The sequence below is a fragment of the Drosophila eugracilis genome, unplaced genomic scaffold (genome assembly GCF_018153835.1).
Source record: "Drosophila eugracilis isolate 14026-0451.02 unplaced genomic scaffold, ASM1815383v1 contig_1765, whole genome shotgun sequence".
NCBI classification, from domain to species: Eukaryota; Metazoa; Arthropoda; class Insecta; order Diptera; family Drosophilidae; genus Drosophila; species Drosophila eugracilis.
The window spans coordinates 2,677,048-2,691,327 of NW_024572605.1; the positions used below are offsets into that span (position 1 = coordinate 2,677,048).

The 14,280-nt window shown below is 41.5% G+C and overlaps 1 protein-coding gene across 1 annotated transcript; it reads right to left on the minus strand.

The window, feature by feature from the left end:
- Nucleotides 1–5,746: 5,746 nt before the first annotated feature.
- On the minus strand, nt 5,747–6,815 carry LOC108108865 (carbonic anhydrase 2). Its single transcript, XM_017217082.2, is given in 2 exon segments — nt 5,747–6,406; nt 6,408–6,815. Coding segments are annotated over 2 exon segments (1,032 nt in total). The 5' UTR covers nt 6,780–6,815.
- Nucleotides 6,816–14,280: the final 7,465 nt, after the last annotated feature.

A 14,280-nucleotide genomic window follows, 5' to 3' on the forward strand; every position in this document is an offset into this window, starting at 1 on the left:
GGGGAATGCCGTGCTGAGTCCTTGCACTTTTCCGCCCCGGAATTATGACTTTGGTGCCACAGATTTTTCGACCACAATTGCATCGGAAAACCATTTTGGGCTTAGGCCACAAAGTGTGCGTCTCGCCTCTCTATGCCTCTCTCTCACTCTCCATCTGTTGGCACTTCCCTCTCGCTCTATGGATTCTCCCAAGGAGCGTGAAACCTAAAACGGATACATAAGTGGATTTTGTTAATATCCTGCTATTGTTACAAATTTGCAAGCTGATTGCGGCAAAGCGGCAATTGTCAGGGAAATAAACTTAGAGCCATTCGCCAAAGAGCTGGGAATTCATTGGTCCTGGATTTATCCTTAATGAGTTACCTTAGTAGGCCTATAAATCATTAGGAACATTATTGTGAAATATAATAATTATAGTTAAGTTTCATATTTTGAACTGAAATTCATTGCTAATTAGATTGGTTTTGGTTTAAAAATTGTATCTTTTGGGAACTCTTTCTCTAAATAAAGGTTTTTCGATTGAAAAAGCCATATTTTGTTCTTAGGAGATCTCGTTTGTTTATTTCTCTCACAATAACATTGAAAAGATTATGTCATTTGACTGTAATTCTGTTCTTTATCGGTAGATTGTTATTATATCAATGATAGAATACAAAATCATATTAAATATTTTGGAAAAAGAATAGTAAGTCTTCTTTGGATACATATTGTAAAAAAATAAATTTATATATTATTCTAAATCCTTTAAAGTTTTTAAAAAGTATAATCAAGTTGCTCTTGAAAACCTGTTTGGAGTTTGCTCATTACAATTTGCTAAAAACGAATTGGCCATTGGTGAAGGTGAGTCCGATGGAAGCCCACAGCCCAGCCTCTCCCACTTCCGACACTTGATTGTCAGCCGGGTAATAGACGCAGTCAGCCAGTTCAGCGGGCCATTAAGCGTGGCCAATACCATTACCATTTACATTTAGCCGGCATCTCGCAGCTTACCTGTTGTCATGAGTTGTGGTTTTTCCCCAGAGCTCTCGACCATTTCATTTCAGTCCAGTTCATTCAGTTTCTCTTTTGGCTTCGGTTCAATTTGCCCCGTTTACGCTATCTTCCATTACACGTTAAATGAAAATGCCAGATAACCAGCCAACCCATTTTCCCCCATTTTCCACCCATTTGCCTCCATTTCCCGCCCGCCCTCTGACATTTTGGTTTGGACCCTCCTTTTGGCCCAGCGATTCGATTTGTGCCAACTAATGAGCTCTTAATGCGCGTTTATTCTTACGCATAACGAGCTTGCCAAACGTAATTACGTCCTAGGGATGTGTCGTGTGAGTGAGTGGGGTGAGGGCAAGTTCTGTTCTCTCTTATCCTTGCTGTCAGTGTGTGTGTGTGTGTATATCTGTGAGAGGCTGCCATGTTGGCGCGCTGCTTAATTGAAGTGGAGCGACAGACGGACAAACTGTATCTCGGGTATATCCTTTTGCTCGATGCCAGTGTGTGTGTGTGTGTGTGTGTATCCACTTATCCTTTTCATTTACGCCACATCCGCAACGTTAACTCGCTGCTCACTTCTCGCAGCCACTCCTCAACCTTTCGCCGCTTCCCCCTTTTTTGTTTTAAATTAATTTGCTTTTAATTTGCTTTATTATGTGGCAATTTCTCCTCCTTTTCGCCGGATTTAATTAGTTTGCTTTTATCGTTAAGCAGTTAATGGTGACTTTCTGATGAAGAGAAGTGAAATTTTCATAATTTTGGCCAGATTAAGCATACGCCATGTGGGCAGGGGTAGCAGATAATTGAAGGTTATGGGTTTGGCATAGCTGATAACTGATCTATCCCTCTGACAGATGTGGCCGAGCTGCACTTAGGTGAATCCTCTTATCAGAAGAATACCCTCTAAAATCAAAATAATACTGCGCATGCGTAAGAGTCTTAAAAAAAGCGAAGGGGATTCTGCTGATGAAATGAAGAACCAGTTTGTTGGGCTGCCCGTTTTTTTCTTCTCATAATTCCCATTCGAGTTCTAACTCTCTTTTAGCTGTGGGCGTGGCCTAAACCAGTCACTCTCTCTCTCTCTCTCTCCCTCTCTTCATAATGTCTTTGTGTACGTGAGCGCTTCGGCGCATTGAGCATACCCATACAAACACAGATGAGACACACGAACATGCCTTGTGGTAGACCATTGAAAAAGTGATGAAAATAACTCTCTGTCACTTTATTGGCGCTTAACGAGTTTGAGTTGATGAAGAATTTAATTTATGATGCTGCTCACACCATCAAGAAAAGCGAGCAGCCCCGAAAGAGATGGCAATAGGACGGGAAAAAGAGAGGGAGGTAGCCCGAAAACCGCAGAGCACAAGAGGCGGAGAAAGAGAGGGGAAAAAAGAAGAAAAATTAATGAACTCGTAACTGTCGCTTTTGCAAATTGGGCTCTGAGAGTGTGCGAGTGTCGGTGTGTGCATGCATGTGTGTGTGTGTGTGAGCAGGACTCACACTCACACTACTTTACGCTAACACACATACACATACATACATAGATAGGAGGAAACAGCAGCCGTCGCTGCCGGCAGACGTCAAGCTTTGATGATTTAATTTTCTGGTCTTCTAATTTAATTTTATTATAGAAATACAGACATGTGTGTATGTGTGTGTGTGTGTGTGTGAGTGAGTCTGAGGGAGAGCCTTTAACTTGTGTATGAGTGTGAGTGCACCTCACACCCTCACAGACACACATGCAAATTCGTTAATGGAAAATGGTGGCGTTTAATTGAAAAAGGAAGTGCGCCAAAGGGCTGAGCGACAGAGACGGGAGAAAGGAAAGGAAGAAGGGCTCTGCAAGGACCGAGTTTTCCATCAAATTAATTTCATGTGTGCAACTGTCTCGTTCTCTCACTCACTCGCCGTCCCTTTCGGTTCAGACGCGGCTTTTACATCTTGTTATTGTTCGTTTTTTCTGCCCATTTTATAATATTTTTTCTGTGCTGCTCTTAGTGCGGTTACTGTTGCAATAACAATTTTCAATTAAATTTATTTGTTTGCATTCACAGAAAAAAAAAGAAGGAAAACCGAAAAGGAAAGAGAGAGCTCTGTTCAGTTTGTTCACCCGCAAAGTTAATTGAATTAAATATTCCAGCGAGATAATTACAAAATGGCGTTGATTAATCGTCAGCCGCCATATTGATTTTGCCAGCAACAATATTTAATGATTAACAATTAACATTGAACAGGGATTTTTGATGCAGACACTGGCAGCCGGGCCACGTCAACCTCTTTGTGCCTTAATAAAACCAATTAAAATTCATTAGCTGCAAACACACACACACAAACCCACCACACACATATAGCAGGAAGGACCCCCACAATCACACACTAATGCCATCATGCGCTCGTTTTCTCAATTATTCATTCAATTTTGCTTGCCACAAAAGCAAGAGCCAAGGAAGCTTAGCACTCTCTTAACCATCACCCATAACCCAGCCTCTACCATCCACATCCACCATCCAAAAGGATCTGGAAAGCATCCTCCATACATATTCATGCGGCTAAATGAAAACGGCAACACTTAAATGCAATTTGCCTCAATTTTACCAGCAGCCAACTCTCTCCCCGCCGCCCCACTGAACTTCCCACAGAAAGGAGCGAACGAGCGTCTTGGCTTAGAGCGTCTTAACGTCTTTTCATGGCACTTACATCGTCATTCTATTCGTCTAATTTCATTTTCTTGCACAAACTGAAAGCGTGGGACGTAGAAGGATGGCCCGGGTTCCTTTTGCCCAAACTGGCTTCGGTTTATTCAGCTACTAGAGCAGTCGGATTCTGGCAGACTGCTTGCTTTATTCTAATTACATTCAATTAAACATGTTGATTGATATGTTTGTTCTGCTGTGAATGCTTCGATGGAGTTAACGATTTCGATGGGGAAGCTGGCTAAATCATGCCCTCAATTGTTTGGGTTTTGTTTGGGTTCTGGCTGTCTAACCAAGGGATTGAAGGAAGAAGTTAGATTTAAGTAAGCTTAAACTTTTAAGTTAGCAGTTAAACAATACTTAAAGAGTGTATTAAAAAGCCTAATATTTTGTATTAATTATGATTTTATTTTGCGATACTTTTAAAATATTCAGCTTATTCACTTTAAAAAGTTTCTAAAATGCCGGTCGTCTACTTTGACAGGTAAATAGATTTTCAAACTTATTAAGTGCATATTATTTGCATTTTAGTGTTTCATTTTCATCTAATTTAACATAAATAAACGAGCAACCTTCCACACGAGGCGTAATTATTGCCATTCTGGGAAAAATTGCATTAATTTTCTAACAAACATTTTCATATTAATTGAACATTTTGTGTGCAATCAATTTGCATATCAAGCATTAATAAATGGAATTATCCGTTTTTAATTGCATTCCTCAGACAAAAGTTTTAGTTTTTGGCCGAAAAATAAATTGTTTTGTTCAACGTGGGCAATGGAAATGGCGGCCAAGCCCGAAACACGAAAAACGAAAAGCGCGACCGAAAAATTAAGCTTTATTTGTGGAAATTGCAATTCAATTAAGTTTTCAAAACATGCAAATTGCGAATGGGCGCACAGCACAAATATTGACAAGGCTCAGAGCAACAAAAACAAATATAACAACAGAGCCGAGCGAAACTTGTTTGTATAATTTCATTAGCGTTGATTTGCAGCAAATGCAATTGCAGTAAAATTCACTTGGCCTGCCATTGATTAAACAAGTCGACGTTGGAGGCATCAAATCGAATTGGATCCGGCCAGAGACATCCGGGGCCCCATTTCGGGAATAAAAACTAATTACAGGCCAACAACATGGCCCAAGCGACGGCATGGTCGAAAATGTCCATCTATGGTTAGGCGCCAACTGATAATTATAAGCCTGGAAACTGGGACTCTGATTGCCAAGCAGCAGCTGTAATGAAGGCAGTGGTGGAGAGAGGTTGGACAGTTGGGCAGTTGGAGAGGGGAACACAGGGACATGAACAGGAGATGAGGGTGCGTCGCCGCAGGAGGCCCGAAAACCCAATCCCATGCAAGTCCCATTCCCATTTCCATTCCCCAGTACCGTTGCCAATCTCAATACCAATCCCAATCCGAGGGCAAACATGTCCGCAACAGTTTCCGCTGCACTAACGAAATTACAGACGCAGACTCACACGCACACACTCACATCGACGTATCCTGCGGCGATTGTGCGCTCAGGCTGCGGAACAGGCTCAGGACCTCAGGACTTTGGAACCCTGCAACTGCTAATGCTAATGCTAATGCTCTTTGAACGACTAATTAGTGAATTACTATATAAGCAAACTATTTGCCCAGCAAACGGCATTGCAAAGCAAATTGTGCGGAAGACTGGCCAGGACACCGAATCAGAAATAGAGCGGAAACCAGGACCAATTAGACTGAGCTTGGCAGCAAACGTAGTCCTGGTTTGCCCACTCAAAGGGTGAATGTACTCTGCACTGGGATTGATAATGCGATTTCATCGAGTGTTTGCTATCTGAACAAATGCACTTACTATTGCGATAATTGTTATCGAGTTAGTTGATGTTGCTTACTGGCAATATTGTCTGTAGTTATGAGCTTTGGTCTAGAAAAAAGTTTTGAATATCTCTCCCGACTCCGTTATGCCTTTTCTAGTACTAATTTAATCATCAGAAACAGAAAATCTTATTTAAGCTTAAAAATATAATCAAAAATATAACAATAATGATCAACAATAAGTACTTCCTCCATTAATTACTAACTTTGGTAGCGATTAAGGTAAACCGTTCGATCATCGAGCGGCTGAACGGGTCGGGCATTGGAGGCGATCCTGGCTCCCCGTCTGTCTCTCAACTGCCTGAACTCGTTCAGCTGGCGTTCACTAATGCCCAAGGGTGCTGGGTGCAGAAACCACTCCGCTCCCCGGTGGCACGGAGGTTCGGTCAGAGATCCTTTGTAGCTGTAGAACTTGTCGTAGAAGGCCGGCATCAGGTAACTCAGTGGGAAAGGTGGGACTTCCACCACCTGACCCGCCTCCTGAACAGCCACAAGATGCTGAATCAGGACATTTAGGAACGGATTGTCATTGGAGAAATCAAACATGTAGGAAATCATGAGGATGCCCTGGCTGGAGGAGCAGCCATCACCATCGGCATCTGTGTGGAGGCACTGCATCTCCAGAGGACTGTGCATATGGTCAAATGTATGCTCCGAGCCGGATGAGCTGGTCCAGCTCCAGCGAAAAGAGATCTCCCGGAAGTCAAAGCGACCAAGAAGATCCCCACCATCGATGGAGGGTGTTCGTCCAGGAAATGCAGCTCGTAGGATCAGTGTGTGGCCGTTGTTCTCCAGACGAATTCCCAGAGGCATATCATTGTAGTGGGACCATATCAAGGGGGTATCGAAGTAGTTGATTTCTCAAAGAATTCCGCTCTATATTGATGGGACTCTGATTGTTGCAAGGAGTATCCCAGGTATGAGGACCCCTGTCCCATCCGTAGTTGTAGGATTCAGGGGAAACGCGAATCCTGCAGGTCAAATCACTAGAGGAGCCTCCCATATAATCTTCTCCAGCACCGTCTCCGTCATCTGATCTTTCTTCCGCATCCCCTAGTCTTTCGTCACAACTATTAGCCAAGGCAAATGCCGTATAAACGTGAAACAAGACCAGTAAGGCCACAATGAATGCCAGGATCAGCTTGAGAAGATTGCTGTCCTGCAGTCGGCAGGATAGGTCATCCAGATAGCACCAAAAGAGATTCGACAGACCACTGCTTTGGCATCCGCTCATCTCAACAATTGCAAAACAAAGTCCTCTCAAGCTAACTTAGAGAAAAATATTAACTCTATTGGATGACAGCCAGGTACTGGCCTTCCTGGTTCAGCTCGGAAAATTGAGAAAATTTCTAATTAAACCCGCTGAAAAGTTAATTATTTTGGAAAACAAATTGGGCGCGCAGCAATTTTGTGCGAAAACATTTGCAATTTGTTTGCATTTGTACTTTGCATAAATTAATTACGCACAAAACTCTCTTCTGCGGCGGAAATTGCTTGCACAAATATCCTGTGCCGCTGCTGCGTGGAAGGACGCCCCCTCCAGCCGGCCCCTCCATCCGGCCCCTCCCTCAACCCTTCTATGTTGCATTTTGGGAAATTAATTAGTTTTGTATGTACAAAATAGGCGAAATGAGCACTAGGAGCCAAACGGAAATTATTTCCAGCACTACAACACCTTTTGTACCGCGGCAGGACAACTACACAGGGAAAGAGGACTTAAGCGGTGATTTTAGTTAAAAATTCAACACTCTCATACTTGGCACGTCATATACAAAATGTGCTCGAAAAACATAATTTTCCATAGTGTAAGCCCCTGATTGACATTTGGCTTATGAAATTTGAGACTTCTCGGCCATCTCTGATTAGCATAAAGTTAGCAAAAGCCAGCCACGCCCACAGTTCTGTTCTGGGGTCTAAGGGGTGGGTTCCCACTGCGATTCAATTATGACATTTTTCTGATCAATTCGTTTGGCTTTGATTTGATTTCATTTTCCTGCACTTGTGCAGGGCGTTGACGTCTGCCAAATGTTACAAATTGTCCGTGCCCTGGCCGCTCCAGGACCTCCTCCTCATTCTCTCATCATCTGTCGAGTGTCCGGGTGGTATTCCCAGTATCCGTGGTATACATGGACATGAACATGTCCCGGGGCATGCGAGCTGCACGCAAATTGACGGGTAAGCATGTGGCATAAACGGAAACACTAACATCGTTAGGCGAGTCCTGCCAGAGGGTGCCAAAATAACAAAATACGAAAATAACGTAATAACAATCATAACCATTTTTGAGTTACCAAGCCTCGAGGCAGTTGTTTTCATTTGTGACCGAATTACTCGATTTTTATGGTCGCTTAGGGTTAATTGAGGCTGCAGACTCACTTCCAGGGGTTGCTTGACACGTTACACAATGTTTGTTTTGGTTACAAGGTTTTTATAACAGCTATTAGGACTCCATTTAAGTGGTCAGAATTGGTGATTGAACGACTTTTGCAAATCCCTGCTAGGCTGTGATTATACTAATTTTTAATAAACGTTTTTTCAAACTTCAGCTTAATCCTAAATTAAACATAAATTAAAAGTTAATATGAGTTTTCCAATCTTTTGGTGAAGACAAAAGACCTTAAATTAAAGCATTATTTATTATTGACCAACCATAGATTCGTCCTTGCACTTTACTTGGCAGCAGAACACAGATAAAAACTGCAACGACTGCATCTGCAACTGTGTCGCTAACAAACATGCAAAGGAAATTTCCTTTTCCGCTCGGGGAAACTTTGTTAAAGCGACGCGAAAGCGGAGCCAAGGGAAAACGCGACTCCCTGCAGGATAATGCAAACGGAATTGGTCTCATTTTGAATTCGATTGATTTGTCTGCTGCTCGGCTCGATAATATCCTCTTAAATCACTTAACCACATTTGCCGATTACTGCGAGGACAAACTGAAGAAGAATGTCCTTGGCAGTCGAGCGAGCGCAGCGGGAGCCTTCGGTGTAAATTCGGTGTAAATTTTCACACATTATTCGGATGCCCGGACAAGGACGAGACAATTACTGGGCTCCGATAACATTGTCTAGTGGGATTTTCTCGTCAGCTCAGCAGCCATCTCTTTTGCACACAGCTGATAATGTTAATATGCGCCGCAGGACATCAAACACGGCACAGGCGAGGGATCAGGACGAGGTATTGAGGGCACTCAACTTTGTTTGGCCAATCCGCTTAGGCTTTTGTATTACAGCCAGCTCTGGAATAGTTTCCATATAGGGTCAGGATTATCCTTCGTAGTGTGTAATTGTTAAGTGAACAGCGCCTGTAAGAGTGTCTTCTCTTCTGAAACCGCAAAAACATTCTTCAAGATCGTTTTGCGGCCATGTTGCCACTGTATTTCTTCTGTCTCACTCTCTCTCTCTCTCTCTCTCCCTGCTCCTCAGCTGCCTGCGAATGTGATCCTGATCCTTATCGCAGCATGCGTCCTTTCACTACTCCTGCGTTGTTTTCACAGCCTCCAGCCACAGTTGCCCTCATTAGCAGCTTAGGGGCGTTGACGTGTTTTGCTTTGCTTGTTGACAATGTTTGCTACTTGCCCGGCTGAATAGTGTCCTTGTTTCAGCCTGAAAGACACTTCTTTCAAAAGCGTGCACTTCCCTTCCGCCTTTGTTGCCTTCCCGAGGAGGAACAAGCGGTTCCTGCCAGACCGATCCATTAAATAATAGTATCATTGGCATTTGCAGGAACCGAAGAACGCCTTCAGGAACCAGAGGGATGGAAAGCGGTCGGGGGTTGCATTATGGAAGCAGATCGGGAGATTGCTATCGATCGTCAGCTAATTTTGATCGCTATCGAATGGTCTATTTAATGGTTCGGCTCTTGGTACGTGTAATTGATGTTATTGGGACCTGTACCGTTTGAATTGATTTTCTGAATAGTTTTAGGATATTTTGAATGAGAACATATTTGAGATAGTTACAGCTTAGAAACTGTAACATATCACGGCTCTCTGTTGTCAAAAGGCGTATACTTAATCAGTTTTTTGGCCATAGCACAGCTAAAAATGGTCCAAATATGGAATGTAATACCTCGTAGGACTCGTATTTTGATTGCTTTGATTTCCAATTGATTTGCATTCAAATCAGAGAAACTTTAATTTTTGGCCATTTTTTCAAATTTTTATGATGGTACCCCTTATCAAAAATGCGAAAATGGCCAAAAAATGTAGTTTCTGAAATCGATCGGATAAGGACATAACTTGTAAGTTTGGGTCATTCGGTGCACAAAACAGTCGTTCTTTTAGTTTTGCGCGTGGTTTTGGCCAAGTTATAGCTACAAAACCAGAAATAATAATGCAAATTTCTGTATAAAATAGTTATTCTGATTGTACGCCCATGGAATCAGCACTCGGACCAAAAAACTAAAACAATAATGTTAAAAGTAATTAAATGGGTCCTAAGTTTCGGTAGTCAGCTGTGTAAAACAGTCGCCGTTTTAGCCGTGCGTCTTGTTTGCCCAAAGTTAGATCTTAGAAACTGCAACAAAATCGGACTCTCTGCTCTTAAAAAAGGTATACTTGATTTTGGGCCCAAAAAAACAGGTTTTTACCCATAGCACAGTCAAAAGTGGTTCAAATATGGAATGTAATACCTCGTAGAGTTCGTAATTTGATTGACATGATTCTCAATCAAGTTTGATTCGAGTCTGGGAAACTTCATTTTTTTCAATTTTTTCACAAATTTTGATGATGGTACCCCTTATCAAAAATGCGAAAATTTGCCAAAAAATTAAGGTTTCGAAATCGATCGGACAAGGACATTTCTTGCAATTTCGGATCGTAAGCTGCCCAAAACAGTCGTTCTTATGGCTGTAAGTTTTTTTTTGACCGAGCTAGAGCTAAAAAGCCGCAAAAAATAAAGCAAATTTCTGTCAAGAATAGGTTTTTTGACTTATTAGTCATTAAATCAGCACTCTCCCCAACAAAATCAGAACAATACTGTTAAAAGTAGGTAAAAGGGTTACAAGTTTTGGTTGTTTGCTCCATAAAAAAGTCATTGTTTTAGCCGTGCGTCTTGTTTCGACAAAAGTAGAGCTAAGAAACGGCAACAAAACCGAAATCTCTGCTGTCAAAAGACGTATACTTGATTTTGAATCAGTTTTTTTTGCCATAGCACAGCTAAAAATGGTCCAAATATGGAATGTAATACCTCGTAGGGTTCGTAATTTGATTGACATGATTCTCAATCAAGTTTGATTCGAATCTGGGAAACTTAAATTTTTTCCATTTTTCACAAATTTTGATGATGGTACCCCTTATCAAAAAAAATTGGCCCAAAAATGGATATTTCAATATCAACCTGAAATTGATAGGGTGGTTAGTTTTTGTCATTAGCTGCACAAAAATGTCTTTTCTGCCGCTCTACGCCTTGTTTTGATCAATTTATTAGCGTAAGGCTAGGAAGAATAGAACAAATTTTGTTCAATAATCTATATCCTGTATTTTGCTACATAAGGAGAGTATTGTTACCGCAACCATTCGTTTGGAATTATTCCGCTTCGTAAACGGCTTTATAGTTCTTACCAACTTTCATAGATGGCGCTGTGACGTCAAATAGCGCTGCACTGCGTGTAAAAAAACCTGTAAATATGTAAAATTGACATTTGAAGGGCAAACCACTCAAAAGCTTACCAATGTACTTAAAACCAACTAACTGGTTCATAACTTTGCTAATGCAATTAAGAACCGCAGGATTATCAATTAAAATAATGACAAGCGCTCGTACTTTTCAATTTTTATACCATAACACCAAGTAATATAATATAATAAATGGTATAAAGATGGGCCATTTCAAATTCGTATTTTTAGAGCCTTTGGATAAAAATTATTTGTACATTTCTTCTACATTCACATTCAAAAGTATTTAATGATAATTTAATTTGAAATGCAATTTAATTTTATAGTTTAAAGCGGACTTAGTTGTAAACAATATGCCAACTTTCTATACAACTTAAACCTTAGAATGCCAAACAAAAAACAAAGGAAAACCCCAAAACCGACAAATGTTAAGCAAGAATAATGCGTTACACGAAACTGCACTAAGCTCAACATTTTCGGTTTTACGCTGCTCAGAGTTTTTTTTTCGTATTTATCTATCTTTTATGCGCCTCCTTGCAGCGGGAATCAAGTGAAAGGCGGTGACAAAAGGATGTTTCGGAGGAGCAAACTTTGAACGGCACTCGCTTTTTGTCAGTCAAGGAGGCCAGAAACCTTTTTGGCCTAGACAAATTACCACCGGGTTCTCCAGCGGAGCCATCAGTCAGAGTCGAGAAACAGTAAAAATCTCTTTGGGCTCCGGACACACACACACATAGCCACACATAGGAGAAGAGAGATAGGAGAAAGGGCTACAAAAAATGGACTCCATCCTGTATATGTATGCCCATGCTAATTAGGCCTGTCCTGGGAGATTTCCAACTGGACCTGGGCCAATTAAATGCTTAAGCTGACTTTCGGGTTCGAGCTTGTCATAAATTTTGACTGATTATGCGTATTCGTCTTTGTCGTTGCCCTTTGTTTCTCCTTCCAAAGCTCCAAGGGCCCCATCTCGTCCTTCGACACAAGTACTCGTGACAACTGAAGAAATTTCTGCGGCAACAAAACCCAACCTCCCAAGTGTCCGACGCAATTCATCATTCAATTAAATTGACCGCAAAGAGCCGCATTTCACATCGCTCCGTTCGTCGACTTCGCCTTGGGTTAAGTTTTTAAAGTTGCCCAAAGTCGAATCCTTTAATGCGCTGCCAGCGTTTTCTGCAATCGATTATCCTTTCAATAAAAGCCGCGGCCCGAAAAAATAACTTTTACCCCCTGCCCGCAAATTTCGGGGATATCTTTTGAGGTTGATTTATGCGCTGGCTTAAAAGCGAATTGTTGTGAGCTGCTAACTGGAAATCTGTTTGACTGCACGTACTTGTTGGCCCTCCACACATAGCCCTCTTACCCAAACGCCCCTTCCTTCTGCGGGGCTTAAGCGATTGGCAAACAAAGTCAAAGAAGCGTTGTGCATGTTGGAGAAATCCTTTGCATTTGAGCTGCGTTTTTTGCCAGGCTTCTTGGTATGCCGGTCCAGGCATCTCAAGGATTTCGTCGCTGTCCTAGTCACAGTCACTACTCGCTTCTAGGATTTGGCCAAAGTGATTTACGGCCTGCTCATGCCGAGCATTCAAAATTCGGTCTAATTGAGACTCCTTGGCTGATTAGCCCATGGCTAATATGATGAAATTCAACTACTCTACGTAAAAAATATATTTTGTTTTCTATGAATTTATTTTCTTTTTGCCTCAGATGTCAGTTTTGTATGCTGAAAACGCCTTTGATTAATTAACACACTCCAACTTTTTATATTTGCTTTTTGGGGGAAAAAAAATAAATGAAAAATGATGCAGAAGCTCTAATAAGTGAATCCAACACCGAATTGAGATGTTATCACGATTTATTCGGCTTGTTTACTTTATACTCCACTAACCGGAAAATTCCGGTTGAAGGTTTATGGCTTAACCCTTTGATTTGGTTAACGATTTGTAAATACCTAAGCTAACGGGCAAAGTTTATTTATTTGCATTTCCTAGCTCTTAAATTTTTAAAAATATTTTTCATAACAATCGAAGCAAACGTTATACTAGTGGCAGTGCTCTATTTCTGCAAATCATTTAAAGATAGTTTTAAAAATCATGTTCCTCTGTTACTCACTTTCTACCATTCAACGGTATAAGAAACATAAATAAGGAAAAAGATTAACATTTTCCCAATTTACTTTGAATAATAATGCAAAATGCCGTAGAAGATTATCGTTAAGCTTAAAAAAGTTTCATTAAAACTTAAATTGGAACCCTAACTTATTTTGCTAAAATAAATATAAAAATGTATGTATAAGTTTTTAGTTTTATATTTATTTTGTTATTCCTTAAAACTATATATTTATGAATTCCAAATGAATAAATGCCACGAACGTCATAAAATGACCACAACAAAATGTCCACAGAGTACACATGCTGTGTGTCTGTGCATTCTTCTGGTGGTTTTAATTTTTACTTTGAGTTTTTAATTAACGCCCTCGAGTCAACTTTAAATGTGTGGGCCGAAGAAGGGGCAACGCTATATTGTAGTCATCGAAGGGATGGATGGTAGAGAGGCAAGAGCGACGACACCGAATGGGTGGAGATCCTTTGAATCGCGTGGTTGCCATGACAAGTTCTCATTTAGCCAGGCATTCCGTTGTCTGGCTAATTCAACGTTTGTGCAGCATGCAAAATATTATCAAAATTCCGGCGAATGTCGGAGGGACTTCCCCTCGGAAACAGAAACTAATAAACGACAACAGGTGAAGCTGTTGGCTGACACGTGGCATCTCCGCTGAAAAAGAATCTAATGGCAATTTTCGGGGAGTGGACTTTCGGCAATAACTGTGTGTGGAAAGCGCAGGTTGCCAAAGCGACCAGCTGTGGAGTATAGTTGAAGTTTTGGGGGGACATCGAGCTGGATGTGGCATCGATGGTGCGTTTATCGATAGGATCGAAGGACCTGTTATCGCAGAGGGCGCCAAAAAGAGCTATCGTTCTGGGGCCATAAGCCCCCGAACGCTCTCATTCGTCGGTTAAAAATGAGGGTGTGGCCTATTCTACGCACAGTTAGTATACCCGACCCGCTCTGGCAACCACTGCTTATGGCCAGCAAGAGCGAGTCAGCATGCTGG